The sequence below is a fragment of the Mesoplodon bidens genome (assembly GCF_964165515.1).
Source record: "Mesoplodon bidens genome assembly, chromosome: 19".
NCBI lineage: Eukaryota > Metazoa > Chordata > Mammalia > Artiodactyla > Ziphiidae > Mesoplodon > Mesoplodon bidens.
In genome coordinates, this window is record NC_138179.1 from 51,716,086 (window position 1) to 51,742,506 (window position 26,421).

The 26,421-nt window shown below is 53.9% G+C and overlaps 2 protein-coding genes across 2 annotated transcripts; one reads left to right on the forward strand and one right to left on the reverse strand.

Annotated features, from left to right (window-relative positions):
- Window positions 1-2,355: 2,355 nt before the first annotated feature.
- HAP1 (huntingtin associated protein 1) lies at window positions 2,356-9,998 on the forward strand (the record flags this gene model as incomplete). The annotated part of the gene is given in 16 exon segments (XM_081220002.1): window positions 2,356-2,830; window positions 3,869-3,948; window positions 4,339-4,455; window positions 4,575-4,729; window positions 5,091-5,187; window positions 5,248-5,267; window positions 5,269-5,306; window positions 5,680-5,793; window positions 6,619-6,749; window positions 7,129-7,192; window positions 7,195-7,202; window positions 7,446-7,667; window positions 7,790-7,898; window positions 7,901-7,934; window positions 8,198-8,233; window positions 9,319-9,998. Coding segments are annotated over 16 exon segments (2,139 nt in total). The 3' UTR covers window positions 9,758-9,998.
- Window positions 9,999-21,076: 11,078 nt separating this feature from the next.
- GAST (gastrin) lies at window positions 21,077-21,741 on the reverse strand (the record flags this gene model as incomplete). The annotated part of the gene is made up of 2 exons (XM_081219340.1): window positions 21,320-21,741; window positions 21,077-21,180 (listed from the first exon to the last, which is right to left on the reverse strand). The coding sequence occupies exons 1-2, from the start codon at window positions 21,528-21,530 to the stop codon at window positions 21,077-21,079; spliced, it is 315 nt and encodes a 104-aa protein (XP_081075466.1). The 5' UTR covers window positions 21,531-21,741.
- Window positions 21,742-26,421: the final 4,680 nt, after the last annotated feature.

Here is a 26,421-nt window from a genome sequence, read left to right on the forward strand (position 1 = left end):
TCTGAGGAATACATTTCTGTTGTTTATAAGCCATCCAGTCTATGATATTTTGTTAGAGCAATCTGAACGGACTAAGACACCCCCTACTGGCTGTCTATTCTCAGCCAAACAGCCAGAGCCTTCCTGTTAAAGCTTAAGTCAGGTCACATCACTCCTCTGATGTAAAGTCCTCCACTGACTCAAATTAGGTCTAGCCCATGGGGCCCTGCTGTTACCTTTCCACCTCCCTCATCTATAGTCCCCTTTGTTCATGTCATTTTAGCCACTGTGGCCTCCTTCTATGGCCTCGAGTCTTTGCATTTACTGTTGCTGCTTCTCACCCTCTGTTGGTGAATATTCTCCCCAGCTCCCTCCCTCCTTCAGCTCTGGACTTAAGTGACTCTTCAGTGAGAGCTTCCCTGACCACCCAAATATTTAAACTTGCAACCCACAGCCCACCCACCCCTCCCAGGTCCCCCTGCTGCTTTCTTTTCTTCTCCCAGCACGTTTCACATCATTTATGCTATGTGTTCTACTTCTTTGTTTATTATTTGTAGCTCTGCATTGCATGTGGGCCCTATGAGGGCAAAGATCTTTGTTTTGTTTCACTGATGTGTCCCCAACACCTGTCACAATGCCTGGCACCGGGTGCTTGATAAATGTTTGTTGAATGCACACCTATGTTCATAGCAGCACTATTCACAATAGCCAAGACATGGAAACAACCTAAATGTCCATCAACAGATGAATGGATAAAGAAGATGTGGTACATATATACAATGGAATACTACTCGGCCATAAAAAGAACAAAATAATGCCATTTGCAGCAACATGGATGCAACGAGAGATTTTCATACTAAGTGAAGTAAGTCAGAAAGAGAAAGACAAATACCATATGATATCACTTATATGTGGAATCTAAAATATGGCACAAATTAACCTATCCACAAAACAGAAACAGACTCACAGACATAGAGAACAGACTTGTGGTTGCCAAGGGGGAGGGGGAATGGGGGAGGGATGGAGTGGGAGTTTGGGGTTAGTAGATGCAAACTATTTCATATAGAATGGATAAACAGCAAGGTCCCACTGTATAGCACAGGGAACTACATCCAGTATACTGGGATAAAGCCTCTGTCCTGGGCTCCAGCTTTGAGTGGTGGCTGTAGGAAAAGGGCTCCTGGAATTCCTTAGCTAGGATAGGGGTATGAGTGAGAGAGATGGGTTAGAGATGGAGTCATGTGGATGGGGGTCGGGTGGGTGGGAGGATAGACTCACAACAATCTAGAAGAGAGAATGAGGCCTCAACAGCAGAAGGACTGAAAAGGAGGTGGCACATTTGAGAACTATTTAGGAGGCAAATTAAGCAGGATTTGGTGATTGACGGTATTGAAGAGAAGGAAATTGGGGCACCAAGAATGATCCCAAGGCTTTAAAAGAATCAGTGCCGCAGCCATTTCTTTTGGCCTGTAGGTTCCTCCGGTCCAAAGGCACAGAAATGGCCACTGGACTCCTCTGCCGCTCCACAGTTCATTCAGGACTTACGGCGACCCTCACAGGTATCCCGTCCTGTGCTGCGCTCTGAGGGACACGCTCCCTGTGTTGAAGGGGCGCACGTCTGGTCTCGGAGACAGACACAGTGTGACCACTGAGGCCATCGCATAAAGGATGCTGTGGGGCCGAGAAGGACGGGGTCGGAGGAGTCTTTACGCGGAGACACCTAAGTGGGGTCTCCCGGAAGAACAGGTGTTTGCTAGCGTGGTATGAGGTGGGCAAAGTGAATGAGGGCGGAGGTAAAGCACTAGGAAAGGCAATAAAACGACTTAAGAAATAAGAAAGAGGTCTGTCAAGCGGCTGGAACACCGGGGGTGTGAGCGCCGGGATCATGATGCCTCAGACTGGGCAGCGCGTGGAGGCCGTACTGGAGTTTGGATTTATCTTCCAGCCCACGCGGGAGAGACACAATACGGCCCCAACTTACAGGTCAGATCCAGGGAAGGCAGCCGAAAAGGCTCTGGCTGGAGCGGAGCGAGGGGATGCCCCCAGTTAGGGACTTCCAAGTCCCCGTAACCAAAACCCAGGGAAGCGGCGGCTTTGGGCAAAACTATTCTCCGGAGGTGGAGAGGGGAGAGAAGGCCAGCACTCGGAGCCCAAGTCCGCTGAACCAGCTGGAACTCCGCTCGCCTCTTCTCTTCACTCTTCTCTTACTTTTGCGCTCTGCTCCGCCCCATTAGCTCGCCTTCTGCGCGCCCGCCAGTGCCGGGCACCACCAGTTGCTCCTCGGCCGCCCCCTCCCGCGCGTGGTACGGCCCGGCGGGCGCGCTTCCAGGCACAGGTTATAAAGGCCCTGCTGCGGCAGCCGACTGCGGACTCAAGATGCGCCCGAAAGAGTTGGGGCAGGGTTCAGCCGGCGACTGGCCGGGACCCGGAGATCCGGCAGCAGTCACCGCAGCTCCTCCGCCCGCAGCCAATCCCGCTCCAGAGCCCTCCGCCGAGCTTGAACCCGCCCCTGTGCAGGTACCCGCGGCAGGACAGGCAGCAGGATCCGGATCCGCAACCGTCTCGGGACCCTCAGCGGGAGCTCGCCCGGCCTCCAGGGCTGGATCGGAGGCAGGAGTCCAGCGCGCGTCCGCATTCTCGGCAGTCCAGGGGAATGCTCAGTCCGTGCCCGACAACTCGGACGCGCCGTGGACTCGCTTCATATTCCAAGGTCCATTTGGCCCCCGGGCCGCTGGCTTGGGGACTGGAAAGGCAGCGGGCATCTGGAAGACGCCGGCTGCCTACGTCGGCCGGCGGCGGCCTGGGGTGTCGGACCCCGAGCGCGCCGCCTTTATTCGGGAGCTGGAGGAAGGTAAACTGGGTCCCCGGACCCCCGGAGCAGGTGGGACTAGGGCAGCAGCAGGCAGGAGGGGGCCCCGTCGGGTCCGGGCGCCCGGTCCCCTCTGGCACTCAGTCCCAGCCCTCCGCCCACCCTTGCGAAGTCATGGTCTGCGGCGCCTCTCCGGTCCCCTTTTCCCCACCTCCTTCTCCCCTTCTCTCGTTCCCTATTTCCGTCGGTGGGTAGGATCCCCGGGGCTCGCGCTCCCCTGCCCCGCTCTTCACGCCTGTTGCTGCAGCAGATCTGCGCATTCTCAGTGCCCCCCTCCCTAGGCTACCGCAGTGCCAGGAGAGGGGCGGGGGGGCTGCGGGAGGGCGTTGCCCGGTGCGCTCTGAGCCTGCGCTGGCCCGCCGCGCCAGCGACGGGGAGGTGGGTGGGCAGAGGGGAGGTTTTGCCAACCTCCTGGCTGCTGGAGTCAAGATCGGGCTTCCCCCCCGACCCCCAAACAATCTTGGGGGTGGGCGGAGCCTCAGACAGATGCTGCCTCTCCTCTTCCCTCCTACCTGCTCCTGGGTCGCTGGGTCTCTCCTGATTGGGTCTAGAGGCTCAGGTGGCCCCTACCCCAGTGCTGCAGAAGTCTCCTCCTCCTCTCCTCACGCAACAGGTGCAGGGTGGGTGACTGCGTCTGTTTTTATGACCCGTGAGGCTCCAGTGAGCTGGCCAAGGCTGCCCTCTGGGTAAGGGGTGATGAGTCGGTCGGCGCTGTACTTCCGCTAGCTGCCTCCATTCTCCTAGGTTCCAGGAGCTGTAGGGCTGGGGTCTCCTTACCCCTCCCAGGCCCCTCCAGAAAAAACAAACAATCAATCAAACAAACAAACAAGAGTCCAGTTGGCCCTGGGAGCAGGGAAGGGAGTGCTGATTACTGGGGGTATGGAGAGGATATTGGGGGCAGAAAGGGAACTCAGTCTTCTCCCTTGTTGCTGACCCTTGCTGTTGAGGGCAGGAAACAGTAGGGTGGCAGGTAGCATGTGCCCCCTTTTTCCTGATGCGGCTTCCCGCTTTCTCTTGCAGCGCTGTGTCCTGACCTACACCCACCAGTCAAGAAGATCACCCAAGAAGATGTCAAAGTGATGTTAAGTTTGCTAGAGGAGGTGTGTGCTGCCTTCCCTACCCGGGACAGCCCCAGCTTTAGCCAAGCTCCCGTTTTAATTATGTCTGTAGGGGTAGGAGTGTTCCTGCCTGGCTACCTCTCTGGGGGCCAAGCTGGAGGTCCCTCTTATGGAAGACAGGTAGATGTGGGATGTCCAGGCTGCAAGAGCTCTTAGCACCATCCGGTCTGATCTCTTTTTCCATAGGGGGAAACTGAGTCAGGTCCCACAGTGGGTTCATGGCAGGCTCTTGTCTAGTACCTTGGAGAACTAGGGGATGGAGAGGGTCTCCAGTAGTGGCCTAGCTTTCCTCTGGACGCTAGCTCCTCCCATCTGTCTGGGAGATCCCAGAAACCAGGAACATATTCCCCATGGATGGGGGTCCCTCTGCAGAGAGAGCGGGACCTGAACACGGCAGCTCGCATTGGCCAGTCCCTGGTGAAACAGAACAGTGTTCTGACGGAGGAGAACAGCAAGCTGGAAGCCATGCTGGGCTCGGCCAGGGAGGAGGTACCTGGGTGGGGAGGGCAGCGGGAGGCGTATCTCAGGCCGGCCTCCATCCCACTGTGCTGGGATCTGTGCCTGCCCCTGCCCATACCCCGACCCAGGGCTTCTCTTCCTCCTGCCAGATTTTACATCTCAGACACCAGGTGAGCCTGCGGGATGACCTCCTTCAGCTTTACTCAGACTCTGATGATGAGGAGGAGGAGGACGAGGAGGAGGAAGAAGAGGAGGAGGAAGAAGAAGAGCAGGGGCATGATCATCCCTGCGAAGCCTCAGATCCGTGAGTGTCCTGCCTTTTTTTTTTTTTTTTTTTTTTTAAATTTTTCGCTGCGCCACGCAGCTTGCAAGATCTCAGTTCCCCAACCAGGAATGGAACCTGGGCCCCGGCAGTGAAAGTGCCAAATCCTAACCACTGGACCACCAGGGAATTCCCCGCAAGTGTCCTGCCTTTGCACCTGGGCGGCCCCTTCTCCGAGCCTCAGTTTCCTTGTTCGCAAACAAGGACACCATGTACCTGCCACTGGGGTTGCTGGAGCTAACTGAGACCACCGCAGTCAGCCTGGGGTGGGGGAGCCCTGGGTGGGCTGGGAACTGCGTCCCCCGAGCCCCTGTACCCTGACTCCCATCACTCCCTCCCCTAGGACTCCTCTGACAGAGTCACACGACTGCCCGCAGCTGGAGGCCCTGCAGGAGCGGCTGCGGCTGCTGGAGGAGGAGAATGAGCAGCTGCGAGAGGAGGTGAGGACGGGGGAAGAGGGCGTGCCCGTGGGCAGGGGTGTTGACGCCCCTGCCCCTTAGGTCTCTCAACTCGATGATGTTGGAACAGATGTTCATCCTGGATTGTGTGGAGCAGTTTTGTACGTGATCTTGTAACTGGGGGTAGGGCGCTGTCCAGAGGAGCAGAGACAAGAACCTGGGATTTGGAGTCTGGAGACCTGAGTTCATGTCACAGCTCTGACACCGCCTAGCTGTGTTAGCTTGGACAAGTTCCTTAACCTCTCTGAAACTTCATCTTGAGAATGGGGGTTAATAATCTTGGCCCTGCTGACCTCGCTAGGGGTTACAGCTGAGGAAGTGCTTTGTGTAAACTGTAAAGAGCTGTACGGATGCTCTGGGGCTCTGATAAGCCTGTCTCCTTTTGTTATTTGAGAAGGGGGAGGGAGGGGGCTGGGAGCGAGGAATGGAGGGAGCCATGAACTGCCAGAGACCAGGCCCCCCCTCCCTCCTCAGGCACTGCATTATTAGGCAGAGGCTGTGCCTGGCACTGTGTGGTCATGAAGCTGAGTGCGGCACAGAGTTTGTCCCTGAGGAGCTCAGGCCTAGCTGGGGAGATGCACACTCAAGGTGGCAACAGATGAACTCGTGCTGTTCCGCTCACCCCAAATCTGGCCTTCCTTCCCCCTGGGTTCCCAGAATGGCCCCCCCTGGTCCCAGGCCCCCGGAGTAGGAGCCAGTCCCCACATTCTGTTGCTTCTACGTCCTAGGAAAGGCTCACGTCTCTTTCCTTTTCCCACCCCAGCTGCCTCTAAGCCCAGGCCAACTCTTAACTGGTCTCTCTGCCTCCACTCCTACCCTTCCAGGCCCTTCTGCACGCAGCGCAAAGGAGTTTTCTAAAGCCAAATCTATGTCACTCCCCAGCCTAAAACACCCAAATAACTCCCCATTGGCCAAAGGATAAACCCCACCCTCCCTACCCCAGCCCTAGTGATCTGGGCCCTGCCCACTGCCCCAGCCACTCCCTCCTGGTGTCCTCTGGGCCTCTCCACACCCTGCCTGGGCCTTGTCTTCCCTTCTGCTGGGCGAGCCCCATTTCCCCGGGGAGGTCCTAGCATCTCAGACCTTGCCAGGCTGGCCTGGGTGCGGCAGCTACGACCCCCGATGCACCCTTTACACTTGCTGCATCCTAGTCCATAATATTCTTTTTCCCTCAGTCTCCACACTAGTCTTGAGCTCAATGTGGGCTGGGGCCAGGTCTTGCTGACTGCTTGTCCAACACCCTGCTCTGTGTCAGTCAATAAATGTTTATTGAAAAGAAGACCCGAGTGAGGGATGCTAAGCCCTGTGGAACCTCGGGTACTTGGCGCGAGCTGAGGGGTGCAGGTGGACGGAGGCATCTGGGAGACTGAGGGCCCGGGGAACCAGGGCTGACCTCTCCGCACTCCTCCCCAGCGGAGGCCAGCCAGCAGATGGCCGAGCTGTCGGAGGTGCTGGCACTCAGGATGGAGAGCTATGAACAGCAGCAGAGGGGGGTTGCCCAGCTGCGGGCCCAGGTCATGAAGCTGCAGCAGTGCTGCCAGTCGGTGCGTCGGGGTGTGTGCGGGGCTCCTTGCTCCCGTCATGGCCCCATGGGACCCACACCTCCTTCTCCCTGCCCCCACCCCTGGAGCTCAGAGGCCCAAGGCCCCTCTCTGTGTCAGAGTCAGTGTTGGAGGAGACATCAGAGGGCGCCTCATCCTGTCCCCTCGTCCCAAGTTGGGGACCGAGCCCAAAGAGAGACACAGGGTGTTCCAGGAAACAGGCCGTGTGACTCCCCACGTTCTTTGGCATTATTCCACGTGACTTCTTTTGTAAAGAGTTGCCAAAGACTCACCGATGAGCCTGGGAAGACTTGCCAGAAGCAGGGTGTGCACAGGAGTGGGGCGGTCTGGGGTGACGTTCACTGGTCTTGGGTCCTTCCAGTACGGGGTCGAGACTACGAAGTTGCAGCAGCATCTGGCTTCGGAGAAGGAAATCCAGATGCAGCTCCAGATGAGGTGAGGCTCCCCTGGGCTCCTGGCCCAGCGTGGGGGACCTGGGACCCTTGGGCAGCTGCCTGACTCCTGAGAGGACGAGCTCCTTGCAGCAGGGACTGGGTCTGCCCTTTCCATACCCTCAGGCTCTGGCACAGGGCCTGGCAGGTGGCAGTTCATTTGGGGTCTGAGTGGAGTGGAGTCCGGGGATCACCCTGCACAGCATTATGGGGGTCTAGAGTCTGGGCCTCTTGCCTCTTTGCCCAGGCTTCCCTGACCCCTGGGGAGAGAGTGGGCAAGGCGTCTGGGCTGGGTGTGCCTGGGTCCCAGCAGAGCCTGTGGGCGGGGTCCCAGCTGCAGGACCTACGGGAGAAGTACTCCGAGTGTGGGAGCATGCTGACTGAGGCCCAGGAGGAGGTGAAGACCCTCCGCCAGCAAGCCCCGGCGTCCACTGGCTCTGTCGCCCACTACGCGTACACTGTGCCTCTGGTGAGGCCCCCTGGCTGCCTGCCTTTTACCTCTGTGCGATCTGGGTCTATCTGCAGTCCTTTCCTGTGCCTGGAGGTACGGGTGGGGGGATCTTCTGGTGATGTTCCCCCTCTCCACCATAGGAGGCGCTTCCTGATTTCCAGGAGACCCTGGCTGAGGAGCTCAGAATGTCTATAAGGAGGATTATCTCAGACCCTGTGTTTTTTATGGAAAGGTGCACTCTGGGCCCCAGACTTTGCCTGCCCTGCACTCACTCTTGCCTACCTGGTAGGCAGCAGCCTTTCTGGTAGTGGGAGGGGGTTCACCCCCCACCCAGCTCTGACCTCCCTCCCCCCTCCCCTCCCCCCCATGGTGTCCCTCCTCCTGCCTCATTGGTCCTCGGCCCCTTCCACTCAACACCTTTCCTCTGTGCACACGTTCTGGGTGCATCATTTCTCCCTGGGATTTTTCTGCATGATGGGGTCCCAGGGATTTCACACTTTCAGCTTCCCGTTGCCTTGGGACAGTGAAGGCCCTTTTCTATGTTGAAGGAACTATGAAGTGACTCCAGAGACCTCAGATCTGGGGTACGCCGACCAGGGGCTCCCCCTTCACCTGCCCTCACCTTTTTAAAAAAATATTATTTATTTTTGGCTGCGTTGGGTCTTTGTTGCTGCGCAGGCTTTCTCTCGTTGCGGCAAGCGGGGGCTACTCTTCGTTGCAGTGTGTGGGCTTCTCATTGCAGTGGCTTCTCTTGTTGTGGAGCATGGGCTCTAGGAACGCGGGCTTCAGTAGTTGTGGCACACGGGCTCAGTAGTTGTGGCTCGCGGGCTCTAGAGCGCAGGCTCAGTTGTTGTGGCACATGGGCTTAGTTGCTCTGCGGCATGTGGGATCTTAGTTCCCCGACCAGGGCTTGAACCCGTGTCCCGTGAATTGGCAAGCGGATTCTTAACCACTGCGCCACCAGGGAAGTCCCCACCTGTCCTCACCTATCAGCAGCCAGACAACCCCCTGCAGCTGGTTCTGTGGCCCTACAACCCTGGAGAAGCCCCTGCTCTCAGGCCGGCTGGGCTAAGAATTGTTCTGGGAAGGAGCTGCCCCCTTTGCCTTCAAATTTTGCCCCATGGGTGGCCGTCTGATTTGAGGCTTCTCCAAGTGGGGGCTGAAGCCTTCCCTTCACCTGACCAGGGGCTGAGAGGCGAATGGGCACTGGCCTAGGAGCTGGAAACAACTGGGACTGAGTCCCAGCTTGATCCCTTTACTGGCTGTGTGTCCTTGGGCAAGTCACTTGACCTGTCTGGGCCTTACTAAAATGGATTTGTTCCTGTGGCAACTCGATGTGGGATGGGTTGTGAAAGTTAAATAATGAAGGAGGGGGGCAGAGGGCATGTTATTCCTGCTGGTCTGTTCCGTGCAGCAGGGTGGGGTTACTGGGGGAAGGCGGGGCCTAGGCAGTGTTGGTGACCATTCTTCTGGGTGTTTGAAGCCTTGAGGCTGGTACCCAGCTGCCCTCTCCCCTGGCTGGGAGAGAACTGGGGAGTAACCATCAGGTCTGTGTGCAGACCGGGGCGGAGAGCAGGAGCCCCAGTGGCTGGAGATGCCTTGAGGGAGTGAAGAGGGGCGGCTCTGGCTTTGGGGGGTTAGGGAAAGACTTTCCTGTCTCCCTGCCCAGATATGAGCTGCACTGCCGTGAAGAGCGAGAGCGGGAGCAGGGGCTTGAGGCAGAGGAGGGGCTGATGTGGGCTGAGGATTTCGTGCCTGCGGAGGAGTTGGTGCCTGAGGAGGAGCTGGAGGCCACAGAAGAGGCGCTGCCAGCTGACGAGGGGGTGACGGAAGAGGGAGAGCTGGTGTCTGAGGAGGCTGAGGCCTGGGAAGAGGTGGAGCCGGAGCTGGGTGAGGCAACGCGGATGAGTGTGGTCACGTCAGCCCTGGAGGCCAGCGGCTTGGGCCCCTCGCACCTGGACATGAAGTATGTCCTCCAGCAACTGGCCAACTGGCAGGACGCCCATTACAGGCAGCAGCTGAGGCAGAAGATGCTCCAGAAAGGTGAGTGCTCCCGTGGGGGCCTCCCTCCGGCCAGCCGGACAAGCTGCAGGTCGTCAAGCCGATGAAAGGTGAGGGTAGGTGAGCCCCCCAAACGCTCACTTACCCCAGCCCGGCCCCACCCAGCGTGCTGATTTGCATGGGCTTTGCATATCATTTACATAGGCACCTCAGGTCCCCCCTCAGTGGGAACTGTGGCCCCAATGCTTAGTTACATGGAGTTTGCATAGGATTCCAGATCTTCACCCTTTTTGCTCCTGGGGCTGGGCTGGGGGTCAGGGCGTGGACTGTAGCCCCTCACTGCGTCTCAGCTTCCTGTCTCTGCCCGCCCCCTTCCTGTGTCCCCCACCCCCACCTCCCCCATCCCCAAGGCTCCCCAACCCTGCAGCAGGGGCAGCAGCCAAAACAAACATGGGGGGCGGGATCGTGGAGCAGCAGCTGGGGGTGCCAACCCAGGACTTTCGGAGGCTGGAGGAGGAAAGGGCCAATCACCCTCCCAGGGCCTGGGAGGAAGAGGGGCCTTCTGGGGCCACCCAGGCCATTGGGACGAAAGCCTCTGCCAGCAAGGGCCACAGTCGGACCAGTCCCCTGGGTGAGTCTGAAGGTGGGCTAGGGGCTCCTACGGGGTGATGGGGGGCGGTTAAGGTCTCCTCTCCCCAGCTGGAAGCCCCAAAGGTTGTGGAGTAACACCTGCTGAGTACAGGCCTTGTGCTAGGCCGTGAGAGCCCTGCCTTGAGGAGTTTATGGAGATATCAAAGATGATTTAGCGATGCGAATTATCTTCTTTAATCCTCACACCCCTGTAGGTACGTATTATCCCCATTTGGAGAGGAAACAGAGGTTCAGAGAGCAAAATAATTTGTTCAAGGCCACTGAACCCGTTTTCTTCACTGCTATGCCATAACAACTTCCCTGACCCATCCCTCCCCTCTAACCCTGTCCTGGTGCCTTCTTGGCCTTCTGGGTGAGCTGTGAAGTTTATAACCTGTTGGCAGCCTCACCATTATATCTGATCTGCCCTGACTCTGATGGCCGTTTGGTCACTGCTGGGTGGCCTCATCAGGGTCGCCATGTAAGGCTGTGTAGGTTGTAAACTGAATGGTGACCTCTATGGCTGGGCAGTGGACAACCTGAATAACTCTCAATGGTGGCTGTCTCCTTCTGATATAGCTGCCCAGGCCTAGCCCCTGCCTGCTGCCCAGGCCAGACCTGTGGTCCTCAGGCCCCCAGCTCACGTCCACCCCCTTCTCTTCCAGGCTTTGCTGTTTCCCAGCAGCCTGCAGAGGCCCCACAGACAGCCTGAGGCCCCTCCTTCCGCTGCCTGGCCAAGCCCCACCCTCCCCAGACCTCCTTCCCTTGCTCAGAAACCGGACCCCCGATCTGTCACCAGCCCACCCGCTGTCCTGATGAACCTGGGCCGGAACTTGAGGGCCCAAGCCTTGACCCTCTTCTGGGACAGGCTGAAGGAACCCCGGCCCTCGTTCTGCAGCTGGTGCAAAAGCTGTGGCTGCTGGGCCTGGATCACTTGGTGGCCCCGGGGGCGTAAGAAGCCCAGGGGGTGTAAGAAGCCCAAGGGGAGGCCCACCAGCTACCAGACTCGGCTCTGAGCTGGGGCAGGGCTCAGGCCCGGGGTGTAGGAAGTTGTTTTGAGCACCTTGCTCACTACATGCCCCTCACCCCTTGACCCCCAAATCAGAGGTGGCTTCCCAGTCCTTGGTGACTTTTAGGGACCTGGTCGTCTTTCCCGGTTCTTGGCTCTTTCTTCTGAGTCCCTAAGTGCTGTGTGTAACCAGAAGCATCTGTCTGTGTGGGCGAGGACTCCCTCTGCCCGGGATGGGGGTGCAGGGCTCCCTCCCCTCCCCTCCCCTCCCCTCCCCACCTCCCCGCCTGTGGCCTGTGAGTGTCCAGGCTCCCTCCCAAGGCCCTGTCACTCCCCACCACGTCCTCTCCTCAGTGCCCCTTGTTTCCTTGTTCTAGATGTTTCGCCCTTTCCCACCCTTTACTCATAAACACCTGGAGTCGGGGGCTCAGGCCCCCATCGGTATCTGCCCACCTCCCCACGGTGCTTCTCACGCTCCTGTTGCTTGCCAGCCCGTATACGTGCCAGTTAAGGAAATAAAGGACCTGTGTGCTACCTGGCCCAGCCTCTGCTGTCTTTCTCGGGGAGTGCACGTGTGTGTGTGCATTGTGTGCGTGTGCATGTGCACTTTGGTGGGGCAAAGCTGTGGAGAGAGGATGGGCTCCAGTAGTGAATTATGTGCCAGGAGCTTGGATTAAACATATAATCATTTCAACAACCCCTGTGGGGGGTGATCTGATAAATAGTCGTCAGGTGATGAAACTGACACCTCGGCAGGTGAAGTGACCCTCCCAAGAGTGGAACAGCTGGTTGTGGAGCTGGAATTTGAACCCAAGCCCTCAGGCCTCCAGAGCCCATGCTTAGGCAGGCCCCCTTCCCTGATCCTTTCTGTTCCTGGGATCCTGACTCAGTGCCTGGCTGCAAAGTGTAAAGCAGGAATGAAGTCACCACTGTCTGTCTTAGGCAGAGGTCCCCCAGAACAGCATGTGAAAACAAGTCATTTATTCCATTAAATGAGGCTGTTGGACTGACTCTTGCCAAGGCAGGATTCTCAAACATGCAGGCAGAGAGGGACAGAAAACAGTATGAGATCAGAGGGTCCCAGAACTTTTGTTATGAGTCTGGCTTGATATGTTCAACTTCCAGTTTAGAATTTATCATTTTGGAAAATAAGAGCTCAGTTCTCAGAGTGGTTTAGTCACCTTATAATTCTTGGTGTTTCCAGAGCATTGATAATAAAGATTTCAATCATGAAAAAAAAAAAAAACCCAAGTAGTTTATTTAGAAGATGGTCCCAGGAAGCATTCTTGGTGGGGAGTGGGGAATTGAGAACAGAAGGAAGCTAACGAAAGGGAGTTTTAGGCAACAGAGGCTCAGTCCTACTGGGGAACCCTGGGAGGGAGTGTAGCCAGTTGCAACTCAAAGTGTGGTCTGTGGACCAGCATCATTAACATCTCCTGGGAGTTTATCAGAAATGCAGAATCTCAGGTCCCACCCAACACCTATATTGTCGGAATGTGCATGTTGACAAGGTCCCCAGGACCTTGACCTTCAATGCATATTGAAGTCGGAGACGCACCAGTCTAGAACCCATTTCAGTTACCCCATCCAAGGGGCAAGGAAGCTGGGGCAGGCATCCTCCAAGTTTCGTTTGTCATTGGCTGAGGTTGGCTCCTGGGGGTATTAACTCACTGGTGCTCTGGCCTCTCCACACATACGCTGGGGAAAAGCCCCCTGGCAGAGACTAACTGTGCTCGTCATGGACCACGGTCAGCGTGTGCTAGAATGGTGAGTGCCGAGGACGCGGGCAGGTCACGGACAGTCTGCTACAGTCCACCCTTTGTGCCACTCAGAGGCACTCAAGCCCCATGTGGAGTTCACTCTGGCCTGGCATTGCTTCTTTAAGATGGTGGCTGGTCATAGTATCTTAGAAAGAAGAATTACACCTGGAGGATGAATGGTATAAGCTGTGGTCCTCAGCTGCAATTGGTCCTGAATCCCTAGATGATATTTCTCATCTCCTTCCTCTACCACCCATCCTATATTCCCCTCTTCCTTGGTCAGCACTTCAGCTGGTCCAGGTTGCTTTCCTGGTGAGGTAACCTAGATCCTCATTCCTGAGAGGTCTGAGCACTTGGTCATCGGCCCTGGTCAGGCTATTGTTACTGCAATTGCCTGTTTATGGTTATCGCCAGGCAGGAAGTCCCAAGACGCACCTCAGTGAATCCCTGCTTGGCCCCTGCACTTTCCTTCACCACAACCCAGTGTCAACAGACTGGCTTTACTGCCCATGGGCAAACGGACCCAAGTTTAGTTCAGTAACAATTCCTATGCATTTTCTTTCTTTTTCTTTATTTTTTAAGAATTTATTTTTTTATACAGCAGGTTCTTATTACTTATCCATTTATACTATTAGTGTATATATAGCAATCCCAATCTCCAAATTCATCACACCACCAGCACCCCCCACGCCGCCACGTTCCCCCCTTGGTGTCCATATGTTTGCTCTCTACATCTGTGTCTTTGTTTCTGCCCTGCAAACCGGTTCATCTGTACCATTTTTCTAGGTTCCACATATATGCATTAATATACGATATTTGTTTTTCTCTTTCTGACTTACTTCACTCTGTATGACAGTCTCTAGATCCATCCACATCTCTACACATGACTCAATTTTGTTCCTTTTTATGGCTGAGTAATATTCCATTGTATATATGTGCCACATCTTCTTTATCCATTCATCTGTCGATGGGCATTTAGGTTGCTTCCATGACCTGGCTATTGTAAATAGTGCTGCAATGAACATTGTGGTACATGACTCTTTTTGAATTACGGTTTTCTCAGGGTATATGCCCAGTAGTGGGATTGCTGGGTCATATGATAGCTCTAGTTTTAGTTTTTTAAGGAACCTCCATACTGTTCTCCATAGTGGCTGTATCAGTTTACATTCCCACCAACAGTGCAAGAGGGTTCCCTCTTCTCCACACCCTCTCCAGCATTTCTTATTTGTAGATTTTTGGATGATGGCCATTCTGACCCGTGTGAGGTGATATGAGGTCATGTTTTATGGGATCCTGTGATGGCATGTCCCACACTGTACGTCCTTAGATGCTCTGTGGTCCTGTAGTGCTGGAGGAGGCACTGCGGGCAGAAGGGAAAGCCTACATTCAGAACGTGAACCACTCCCCACCAGGATGGTTCAATGCCCCTTCTAGGGTGGAAGGTGTCTGATGAAATCAATTTACCAAGTGGCTTGTTGGTCCCCTAAGGGCATGGTCCCATAGCCAGGGCTCAGAAATGGCCTCTGCTGCTCACAAGTCAGATGTGCAGCAGAGTTAGTAGCTGGATTGACTATCGTTTCCATGTCTGACCTCTGTCTCTGGCACCATGGTCACTTTATTCATGGGCCCATAGTGCAAGTAGGGAGTGGCCAAAGACTGCACCTAGCTGACCTCCATTGGGTGAGACATCCTGACCACCTGGTCGTTTCAGTGGATGCTCTTGGGTGGGCACTGATGTGAGACACGAAGGTCCACAGGCCCTGTGCCGCCCTCCATAGATCTATCTACTTGCTATGTCCCAGATGTCTTTGTCTCGGAATTTCTAGTCTTTCTCTTGCACGTCCCCTGACCGGTCTGCTGCTGCCCAGAGGTCTGTGTGTGTCCTTCCCCCAAACCGCTTCTCCCTCCACGCCAAGTGGATGCCCAGGTCCAGAATGTGAAGCTCTACCCACCTGAAAGACTGTCCTTCACCACCGTCTTCCACGGCCGCCCAGAGTGAGCCGTGGTTCAGCAGCAGTTCATTTTCAGTTTTTACCAGCTTATCAAGTCTACCCCCTCGTGAACCAGGCCTGAATTTTTCCTCCCGTATGAGCTGTCCATAGGGAACCTCCAGTGAGGCTATAGGGGTAAGACGAGGAAGAAGCACTGGTGCAGTAGACGTAGGTGGCCTGGGGGTGTGGGTGACTGACTAACTTGTTTGTGCCCTCTGGCCTTCCTCAGGCCCAATCTCAAGTGTACCATTTCATCCTAAACTGAATCACTGCTTGGCCCATCCAACCTTATGACGTGGTGAGTCTGAAAACACCCAGCTCATGATGGGCAACTCTGATTGCATAGTAGCTTAATGTCCAGTGGTCAAGTGCTCATTCCCTACTAGGGCCCAGTAGCATGCTGGGAGTGAATTTTTTTTTTTTTTTTTTTTTTTGCGGTATGCGGGCCTCTCACTGTTGTGGCCTCTCCCGTCGCGGAGCACAGGCTCCGGACGCGCAGGCCCAGCGGCCATGGCCCACGGGCCCAGCCGCTCCGCGGCATATGGGATCCTCCCAGACCGGGGCACGAACCCGTATCCCCTGCATCGGCAGGCGGACTCTCAACCACTGCGCCACCAGGGAGGCCCTGGGAGTGAATTTTTTAACAGTAAATAATTCTCTTCTGTAGATAGCATGCCCTTGACTCTAGAACAGGGGTCAACAAACTATGACCCATGGGCCAAATCAGGCCCGTCACCTGTTTTTGTTTGGCCTGCAAGCTAAGAGTGTTTTTTATAGTTTAAATGGGTACACTTTAAATGGTTATTTGAGTACCTATGCAATGTCCTTGACTTTGCCTCTTGGCCTGCAAAGCCAAAAATATTTTCCATCTGGCCCTTTAAAAAAAAGTTTGCCAGCCGTAGGGGTCTGCACTGCAGTTCTCTTATGGGGACTTCCCAGAGACTTCACATGAAATTCTTGTCCAGCACAGATATTTCTAGCACTGTGGGATCTGTAGCATCACAATTACTGAGATTCCTTTTTTTTTTTTTAATTTAAATTTTTTTTTTTATTTTTGCGGTACGCAGGCCTCTCACTGTTGTGGCCTCTCCCGTTGCAGAGCACAGGCTCCGGACGCGCAGGCTCAGCGGCCATGGCTCACGGGCCCAGCTGCTCCATGGCATGTGGGATCTTCCCGGACCGGGGCACAAACCCATGTCCCCTGCATCGGCAGGCAGACTCTCAACCACTGCGTCACCAGGGAAGCCCACTGAGATACCTTTTTTAAAATTTTTATTTTATATTGGAGTATATTTGATTAACAATGTTGTGTTAGTTTTAGGTATACAGCAAAGTGATTCAGTTATACATGTACATGTATCTATTACTTTTCAAATTCTTTTTCCATTTATTGCAGAGTATTGAGCAGAGTTCCTTGTGCTATACAGTAGGTCCTTCACAATTACTGAGATTCTTATCCGTAGTGAATTAGGATGGGATCCAGGTGGATGAGGGTGCATTGGCTTATCAATTGCTTCAGCACTTGAGAGATAAGAGCAATGATTATTATGACTGTGGAGTTGCTTGGCTATTGTTAATCATCAGAGAATCTCTAAAGGAGGAAAATGTTAGGCTCAGGTCAGCCAACCATTAACTCAGGATATGGTATGAAAGTCAAATGGCCTCCATTGCAACAAAAGGAAGGTTGCATTGGAAATCAGGACCAAGACCTGATTGTAAGAGTGCAGAGTAACAAAGGAGGCTGAAAGCAGAACCCCAAAAGTCTCCTCTGCTGAAGTCCTAGAATGAAAGGAATGGGACCATGACACCCATGGGTGGAACATTTGAGGAGATGCCCTTAAGAATCTTGAACTCCCAACCCTCCTACACTGTTGGTGGGAATGTAAATTGGTACAGCCACTATGGAAAGCAGTATGGAGGTTCCTTAAAAAGCTAAAAATAGAGTTGCCATATGACCCAGCAATTCCACTCCTGGACATATATGTGGGCAAAACTCTAATTTGAAAAGATACATGCACCCCTATGTTCATAGCAGCACTATTTACAATAGCCAAGACATGGAAGCAACCTAAATGTCCATCGACAGATGAATGGATAAAGAAGATGTGGTACATATATACAATGGAAGACTACCCAACCATAGAAAGAATGAAATAATGCCATTTGTAGCAGCATGGATGGACCTAGAGATTATCATAGTAAGTGAAGGACGTCAGAGAAAGACAAGTACCAAAAGATATCACTTACATGTGGAATCTAAAATATGACACAGGGACTTCCCTGATGGCACAGTGGTTAAGAATCTGCCTGCCAATGTAGGGGACATGGGTTCGAGCCCTGGTCCAGGAAGATCTCACATGCCACAGAGCAACTAAGCCCGTGTGCCACAACTACTGAGCCTGCACTCTAGAGCCTGCAAGCCACAACTACTGAAGCCTGTGTGCCTAGAGCCCGTGCTCCGAAACAAGAGAAGCCACCGCAATGAGAAGCCCGTGCACTGCAACGAAGAGTAGCCCCCGCTCACTGCAACTAGAGAAAGCCCGTGCACAGCAGTGAAGACCCAATGCAGCCAAAAATAAGTTAATTAATTAAGAAAAAAAATGACACGAACCTGTCTACAAAACAGAAACAGACTCACAGACATAGAAAACAAATTTATGGGGAATTCCCAGTGGTTAGGACTCGGCAGTTTCACTGCCGTGACCCAGGTTTGATCTCTGGCGGGGGGGTGGGATTTAGGATCCTGCAAGCCTTGTGTCCCAAGGCCAAAACAAACAAACAAACAAACAGATAAATCCCCTACCCCATTTAAAAAAGAAAAGAGGGCTTCCCTGGTGGCGCAGTGGTTGAGAGTCTGCCTGCCGATGCAGGGGACACAGGTTCGTGCCCCGGTCTGGGAGGATTCCACATACCGTGGAGCGGCTGGGCCCGTGGGCCATGGCTGCTGGGCCTGTGCGTCCGGAGCCTGTGCTCCGCAATGGGAGAGGCCACAACAGTGAGAGGCCCGCATACCACAAAAAAAAAAAAAAAAAAAAAAAGAAAAGAAAAGAAAAGAAAAACTTATGGTTATCAAAGGGGAAAGGTGGTGGGATAAATTAGGAGTCTGGGATTAGCAGATACACACTATTACATATAAAATAGATAAACAACAAGAGCCTACTGTATAGCACAGGGAACTATATTCAACATCCTGTAATAAACCATAATGGAAAAGACTATGAAAAAGAATATGTACACATATGTATAACTGAATCACTTTGCTGTACACCAGAAGCTAACACAACGTTGTCAATCCACTACACTTCAATTAAAAAAAAAAAGTAAAAGAATCTTGAACTCCCAGTTCCTGGGAATCCTCTGGGCTGGAAGAAGGCCCTCTACTTTGCCAGAGGGGAGCAGCTTCCCTTTACCTGGAGTCTGCAAAGACCTCCTTGAGGCAGATGCCTCCTGAAATGATGTTTCTCAAGATTTGCCCCTGCCACCCTTAGGCATTTCTAAACCACAAGCTAACGTCAGGTCTTAGCATGTGGAGAAGTACTGTCCCAGATAAGAGAAGAGACGGATTATTCTCTGCCAAATGCTGCAGGAGCTGAATGACCTGGATAATATGTACCAGCGGGGACCAGGACAACAAATATAGGAGTGGATTTTTGAGGTTGGTAGACCCAGGAGGGTGAGCTGGAGAATGGTAGAATGACTGGCTAGGGGAGAGTTTATTTTATTTTATTTTATTTTATTTTGGCCACGCCGCCCGGCTTGCGGAATCTTAGCTCCCCGACCAGGGATTGAACCCAGGCTCTCGGCAGTGAAAATGTGGCCTAACCACTGGACAGCCAGGGAATTCCCAGGGGAGAGTTTATTGATATGGGAGACAAGGATGCTTACTCTCCTATGACTCAGGATTTAATTTCCTGGCAAAGACACCTGAAGCCAAATGCCTCGCTGGCAATGACTCCTTGAAGCTCAGACAAAACAACAGTATACAGCAATTGAATCGAAGATGTCTGAATTGCCTCAGCAGAGTATTGAGGAAGGAGACAAAAGGCTCAGAGAGGCAGGCTTGCTAGAATGGAATTGTGATGTAAGGTGAGAGAATCCACAGGTGACTGTGATGCTTCAGGTGTTATCAGCACCCCTCTTAGCACAGCACTGGGGTCTGGCTGGTGCAGGACCAAATCTCAGAATCCCATCATGGGGGTCTTACTTCCTATAACCCCTTCTAACACCCGCTGTCTTAGGATGAGTTCCCCCAGATGCAGACTTGGAGATAGGGATTTGAATGCGAGTAGTTTATTTGGGTGGTGATCACAAGAAATATCCATAGCAGCCTAAGGATGTGAGACAGGGAAGGGAAGGGAGCCAATAAAGGATATAATTGAGCAGCTTACTGTTGTGGGTAACTAGGGCTCAATGCTACTGGGGACCCGTGGGAGACAGAGAGGCATACACCTCAGTGTTACCCCACCCCAGGGGTGAGGGAGCTGGGGTAATTATTCTCCAGCTCTAATCTGTCACTGACTGACAGATGCTTCTGGAGGTACTAACTCCCCAGAATTTCCAGCCTGCCTTGCATTCTGAAAGCCCTCAGGTGGAGAGTAGCAGGTGTCTGTGGTAGGATGCTGTGACAGGCACAGGAACAGTAAAGGGATACGAGCGAAACGCCAAGTGTGTGTGCCGGCCACGTGCCTATCCATTTGATAAATATTTTTAAAATTCTTTATTTATTTAATTCATTTTTGGCTGCGTTGGGTCTTAGTTGCGGCACACGGGACCCCTTGCTGCGGCACTCGGGCCTCTCTCTAGTTGTGGCGTGTGGATTTTCTCTTCTCTAGTTATGGTGGGTGGATTTTTCTCTTCTCTAGTTGTGGCGCGGGTTCCAGAGCGCGTGAGCTCTGTAGTTTGTGACACGCGGGCTCTCTCGTTGAGGCACACGAGCTCAGTAGTTGTGGCACGCGGGCTTAGGTGCCCCGCGGCATGTGGGATCCTAGTTTCCTGACCAGGGATCAAACCTGCATCCCCTGCATTATAAGGCAGGTTCTTTACCACTGGACCACCAGGGAAGTCCCCTATTTGGTAAATATTTATGGGGTATCTCCTGTTCTTGGCACTAGGGATACAGCAGGGAAGAAGGACACGTGGTCCCCACCCATACAGAGTTTCCCTTCTACCTGGGGAGGCAGACAATAAACTGGCAAACAAAGCAACGACAGACTGTGAAATGCGCTCTGCAGACGGTACTATGCTGTGATGAAAGACTATTGGGGGCTGCGTGCCTGCGAGGAGCAGAAAGGGCAGGTCTCTCAGGAAGAGGCCTTTCAACCAAGACGCAAGAGAAAAAGAGGAGCCGGCCATGTTTGTGCCCAGGAAGTGCATTCCACGCACAGGGAACCGCAAGGACAAAGGTTCAGGGCAGGAAAGAGCCTGGTGCGCTTGAGTAGCAGGAAGGAAGAGGAAGGAGGAAGGAATTTGGCGCCCATGAGGTGGAAGAGGACAGCAGGGCTAGGTCTTAGGGCTATGGCAAGGAGCCCACGTTGTTTTTTTTGTTTGTTTGTTTTGTTTTTCTGGCTGGGCCACGCGGCATGCGGGGATCTTAGTTCCCCAATCAGTGATCCAACCCGTGCTCCCTGCAGTGGAAGCGTGGAGTCTTAACCACTGGACCACCAGGGAAGTCCCCAGGAGCTTAGGTTTTATTCTAAGTGCAACGGAAAGCACTGGGGGGTTGACTCTGGAGTGGCATGGTTGATTTCTCTTTTAGAAGGCTCACTCTGGTTGCGATAACACCATCCATTCTCCCACCCACACTATAGAGTCTTGTTCAACGTTAAACTCTGGGGACACCCAGGAGACTTAGCCAGTATCCCTGCCCCTAGGGGCGTGCTCAACCCTCCTCCCTGTCTCAACTCTGCCGCAACCCCCATTCCCTGCCCCGTGACACTTGACACAATGTGATCCATTGGAAGCTAGTTTATTTCGATTTATGTTTCATGGGGCTGGGCTAGGCTGGGCTGGGAGGTGGCTGGGCTCTCAAGCTTGGCTCTAGGGACGTAGGTCCCCTTCCTCGGCACTGCGGCGGCCGAAGTCCATCCATCCATATGCTTCTTCGTCTTCTTCCACCCATGGTCCCTGCTTCTTGGACAGGTCTGAGGGTCAGAGATGGGAGAGGAGATGAGGATGGGGGAAGGACGCCTAGCCTCTGGAGACTGTCAGGGCTGGCCTGGGGGGACCTGGGCTAAGGCAGGCTGGGCGAGGCAAGTAGGGACTGTTGTCAGCAGCTCCGACCTGCTACCAAGTGTGAGGGATCCTGGAGCCCCAGCTGCCTTCGGTGGTGAGAGGCTGGGCCCAGCTGGTCCAGCCCACGTGGCTCCTGGCCCCTATTGGCCCCTGGACCCAAGGGTGCATCTTGCAGGTGGGAGTGGGGCTTCCAAGAAGCTTCAGAGAAGACGGCCAGAGCCAGCACCAGGATCAGCACATACGCACACCGTCGCTGCATCTTGTCTGCAAAGGAGAGAGGGGTTGAGCTTAAAGGTGGGGCACCCAGAGGCAGGGCCAGGACCCTCCCTGCTGATGGGTCTGCAGTTCTGCGTGGGGTTGTGGTCTGTTCCTCCAGGTCCTGCCAGATCTCCCCTAACTCCCAACCTCAAGCCTTGCCCCTTTGCTCCTTACCTACCCTAGTTACAGTGACTGCTTCTCTCGGAGGAATTTAAAACCCAGAACAATGGTTTCCAAACTGTTCTGAAGAATTTGAGGCCATGTGAGCCGTTCTGTAATGCTTAAGTCTTGCAACTGAAAGTGAACTTTTTTTTTTTTTTTTTTTTTTGCGGTACGCAGGCCTCTCACTGTTGTGGCCTCTCCCGTTGTGGAGCACGGGCTCCAGACGCACAGGCTTAGCGGCCATGGCTCACGGGCCCAGCCGCTCTGCGGCATGTGGGATCTTCCCGGACCGGGGCACGAACCCGTGTCCCCTGAATGGGTAGGCGGACTCTCAACCACTGCGCCACCACGGAAGCCCTCTGTTAGATTTCTTTTGGAAGAGAAAGGGCCCTGCTGCTAAAGAAACAAACCTGAAAAACCAGTGATCTAGAGCGACGCTGTCCAATATGGTAGCCACCAGCCACATGTGGCTCTTTACATTTAAATTAATAAAAATTAAAAATTCCTGGGACTTCCCTGGTGGTCCAGTGGTTAAGACTCCGTGCTTCCTCTGCAGGGGGCACGGGTTCAATCCCTGGTCAGGGAGCTAAGATCCCACATGCTGGGTGGCCACACATACACACACAAATTCCTCTCTTGCACAAGCCACATTTTTAGTGCACATGTGGCTGGCAGATACCATATTGGACAGTGAGGCTGTGGAAGGTTACCACCAACATGGAAAGTTCCATGAGACAGTGCTGGTCTAGGAAAGAGCTTGAGATGGGTCTAGGAGCTGTAGGTTCCAGTTCCAACCCTGCCCAATTTGTGTGACTTTGGGCAAGTCACATGTCTCTCTGGGCCTCAGTTTTCTCCCCCGAGAGATGGGAGAATAGTCTTCGTCCTCATCCCGCAGGGCTGGGGTGAGCATGGAGTCAGAGGGTCAGGGAAGGGCCCTGGTTGGGGCAGCAGAGCGGCTCGAGGCACAGGTTGGGATGCCAGGGTGGGTCCTAGAGCTGAGATCTAACCCAGCTAAGGGCTAAGGGAAGGCTCCCAGCCCTGGAGACACTGAGGTGTGAGCCTGCTACCTGGATGAGGGCAGGGGTCCCATTAACCCTCCTCCCAGCTTCTCCCCTCCCTTCCTGGGTGCTCTCACCTGCAGAGTTGGGAGATGCGTGTCGCTGCTGTTGGCCAGGCGCCTCAGTTCTCTGCTCTGCTGGGCGCTCCAGCCTGACTTATAAACCCTCAAGGGCCCTCCCAAGCCCTCCTCCTCCAGGAGGCCAGGCTCCCCACTGCAGAGGAACAAGGATGGGCACAGGTACCTCAGCCCCGCCCCACCCTGTCATTTAGTCAGCCGTCCAGATGTGGGGGAAGGGAAGGCGAGTTGAACTTCACAGAGAGGGGCGGGAGCAGAGTGGGGGCAATTCTTCAGCTGGGGCATATCAGGTGGGAGACCGGCTCCCTGGGCTCAGGACAGAGCCCCCTGCCATGTCCTTGGGGTCAGCAGCCTGGTGATCATCCCTTGGACCACATCCCAGTTGGATGGACCGAGTGACCTTAGATACAGAGGAAGCATATTTCCTGACACGTTCATGTTTGAAGAGCAGGGAGTGAGGTATCGATCCCCTGTCCCCTCTGTTGGGCTCTGCAAACAGGACGTGTCATAGTTATCAGGAGCAATGGGCCGTGGGCTGATGGCCCCGCTCTCTCTGCCTGGTGGCTGCGTCCTGGCTGCCTCTGAAGCCCCTTCACCTCCCTTACCTGGAAAACCCTGAGCGTCCCCCTTCTGATGCCTTTGCTGCCCTCTGCGCTGGGCTGGGTTTAGCTTGGGGTTCCCCATCATCTCTCAGGTCTGTCCCTCCTCCCCCACCCCTTGCATCCCCCATCAAAGCCAGTTCCTTAGGTTCCTGCACTTCCAGGCTCCCTCATTTTGTTTTCAAAGCAAGACAGTAATCTGCACTTTTCAGTATCGAAATACATCTTTAAATGGTTAGCAAAGAGACTAAAGCGTTTGCCCGAATGTACCAGAAAACCAAAGGGTGCGTTTGGTCAACTTATTTGATAAACTGCTGCGTCGACCTGGTTTGGGTGGATATAACTAGCTCTAGGCTGTGTTTGGTTTTTCCACGGTTGGGGCTAGAGATTTAGCTCTTGTTCATGTGTCATCAGGGCCCCTCCTTGTCTGGGGGAGTTTTGATGCCCCTGGGTATCATAAGGGGCTGTGGTACCCACGCTCACAGCCAGACTTGCTGATAATGAACAGGTGATGAAAGAAGCAGGCTGTGAAGTGTCCATGGCAACGAGTGGCCAAATGTTCTGATAAATAACCACTCACATCTGGAGCAGGACTAGAGTCTCAGCAGATGAAATAAATGAAAATGACAAAAACGGGGCAGGCATTGTTGATAATTAATTGAATCACAGAATCTCAGAGACGGAAGGGACTTTGAGGGGGCTTGGGAGAAAAGGTGGGGTGGGGAGCAGCTCTGCTCACATGCTAGGGGAATAGAGGCATTTGCGTTGCTGTGGTAACAGGAAATTATAAGCTTACAGCAGAGCCCTGGCTGTATAGGGCCCAAGGCTTGATTTCTGCTGAGGAGGGGGTTATGTTCCTTTGGTTGTTCTTCTGCAGGCTGGTTGCTGGAGGGGTGGCCACTGCACAAAATAGAAGCAGGTACTCCCATGCAATAGGTGATGGTGGAAGGCGGCTGCTGCTGGTGGGCGTTGGCGGGCCTGCGGGGGGGCTCACAGTCACAGAAACTGCATGTTCTCCTCACAAGGGGAGCTTGTCCGATGGCAAAGGGAAGGGTTTCCTGGCTCTGTCCTTTTCCAGTTTTGGGCAGATGGCTGTTTTATCCACCCAGGAAATGAAGGAAGTAATTTGGAGAGGAGTCTTTTTATTTATTTATTTTATTTTATTATTTTATTTTTATTTTTTTTTGCGGTACGCGGGCCTCTCACTGTTGTGGCCTCTCCCATTGCGGAGCGCAGGCTCCGGACGCACAGGCTCAGCAGCCATGGCTCACTGGCCCAGCCGCTCCACGGCATGTGGGATCTTCCCGGACCGGGGCACGAACCCGTGTCCCCTGCATTGGCAGGCAGACTCTCAACCACTGCGCCACCAGGGAAGCCCCTGGAGAGGAGTCTTGAAGATGATGTACATAAAGCACAGTTGCCCAGAATATCGTGGGCATCTAATTTGTTTGCATCTTCTCCCCTTAGCCTCTTTGGGTCTCAGTTCACCTCATCTGTGAAATGGGAATCACTCATTCCTACCTCACAGGGCTGTGATGAAGGGGGAATGTGACAAGACCTATGCACACGTTTTGCATACACGGTGGAGCTTCTCCCCGCCGCCACCCCGCCAAGGATTAAGGAACGCAGTTCCCTAAAAAGCAAAATCTGTGAATCCAAGGTTTTCCCTCCTGCTGGCCTGACACCTGCCCTGAGTTGTTATTGAAAGGGGTGGCAGGGATAGAGGCCTACACCTACTGGTGTGCAGAGGGTTTTGGAATTGAGGAGACCAAGGTGGAATCCTGGTTCCAATGCTTTGACTATAGCCGAGTTACCAGAAAATCCAGTTTCTGGGTGTACCAAGTTGAAGAGCAGATCCCTGGGGCCCAGGCCCCTCCTGCTGCCTGTGGACCCTTCACGGTAATGACCATGCCGAGTGCCAGGCACTGATAAGCCCTTCGGGGGGAATGAATGCAGTTGCTCTTCATCATGATCCTCAGACACAAATGCTAGCGTGTCCCCATTCTACAGATGAAGAAACTGAGGCTCAGACAGGTGAAGCAATCCCTGTCCCAAGTTTACATGACTGACCAAGGAGAGCTGGGCCGGAAACTCAGGTCTCTATCCTCCTAGTTCTGGGGTCTTTCTCCTCCCAGTGGGGGGTGTGATGGGCAGAATAAAGGTCCCCCAAAGAGGTCCACACCTCAGTCCCTGGGACAGTGCGTGGCACAAGAGATGGTGCACATGCGGTTATGGTTACAAACTTTAAAATGGGAAGTTTACCCTGGATGATCTGAGTGAGCCCAGTTTAATCAGATGAGTCCTTAAAAACAGAGAGCGAGAGGTTTCCCTGGTGGCGCCGTGGTTGAGAGTCTGCCTGCTAATGCGGGGGACGCGGGTTCGAGCCCTGTTCTGGGAGGATCCCACATGCCGCGGAGCAACTGAGCCCGTGTGCCACAGCTACTGAGCCTGCGCGTCTGGAGCCTGTGCTCCGCAGCAAGAGAGGCCGCGATAGTGAGAGGCCCGCGTACCGCGATGAAGAGTGGCCCCCGCTTGCCACAATTAGAGAAAGCCCTCGTATAGAAATGAAAACCCAACACAGCCAAAAATAAATAAAAAACGAAAAAACCCAGAAAAACAAAAAACCAAAAAAAACAGAGAGCGCTCGTGGGCCAGAGGCAGAAGTGACGCGGCTGAAAGATGAACCAGAGATTTGAAGAGTGAGAAGGACCAGCCCTTGCTGGTCTGAAGACGGGTGCGGGGCAACGAGGTGAGGGATGCAGGTGACCTTAAGGAGTGAAGTGGTCCCCCCTGACCACCAGCAAGGAACAGGCATTTCAGCCCCACGACCGCCAAGAACTGAATTCAGCCAACAACCTGGATGAACTTGAACTTGGATTTGTCCCTGGCACCTCCAGAAAGGAATGCAGCCCTGGCAGCACCTTGATTTCGGCCCAGTGGGCCATGCTCTACCTGGACTCCTGACCTACAGAACTGTGAGGGAATGAATTCGCGTT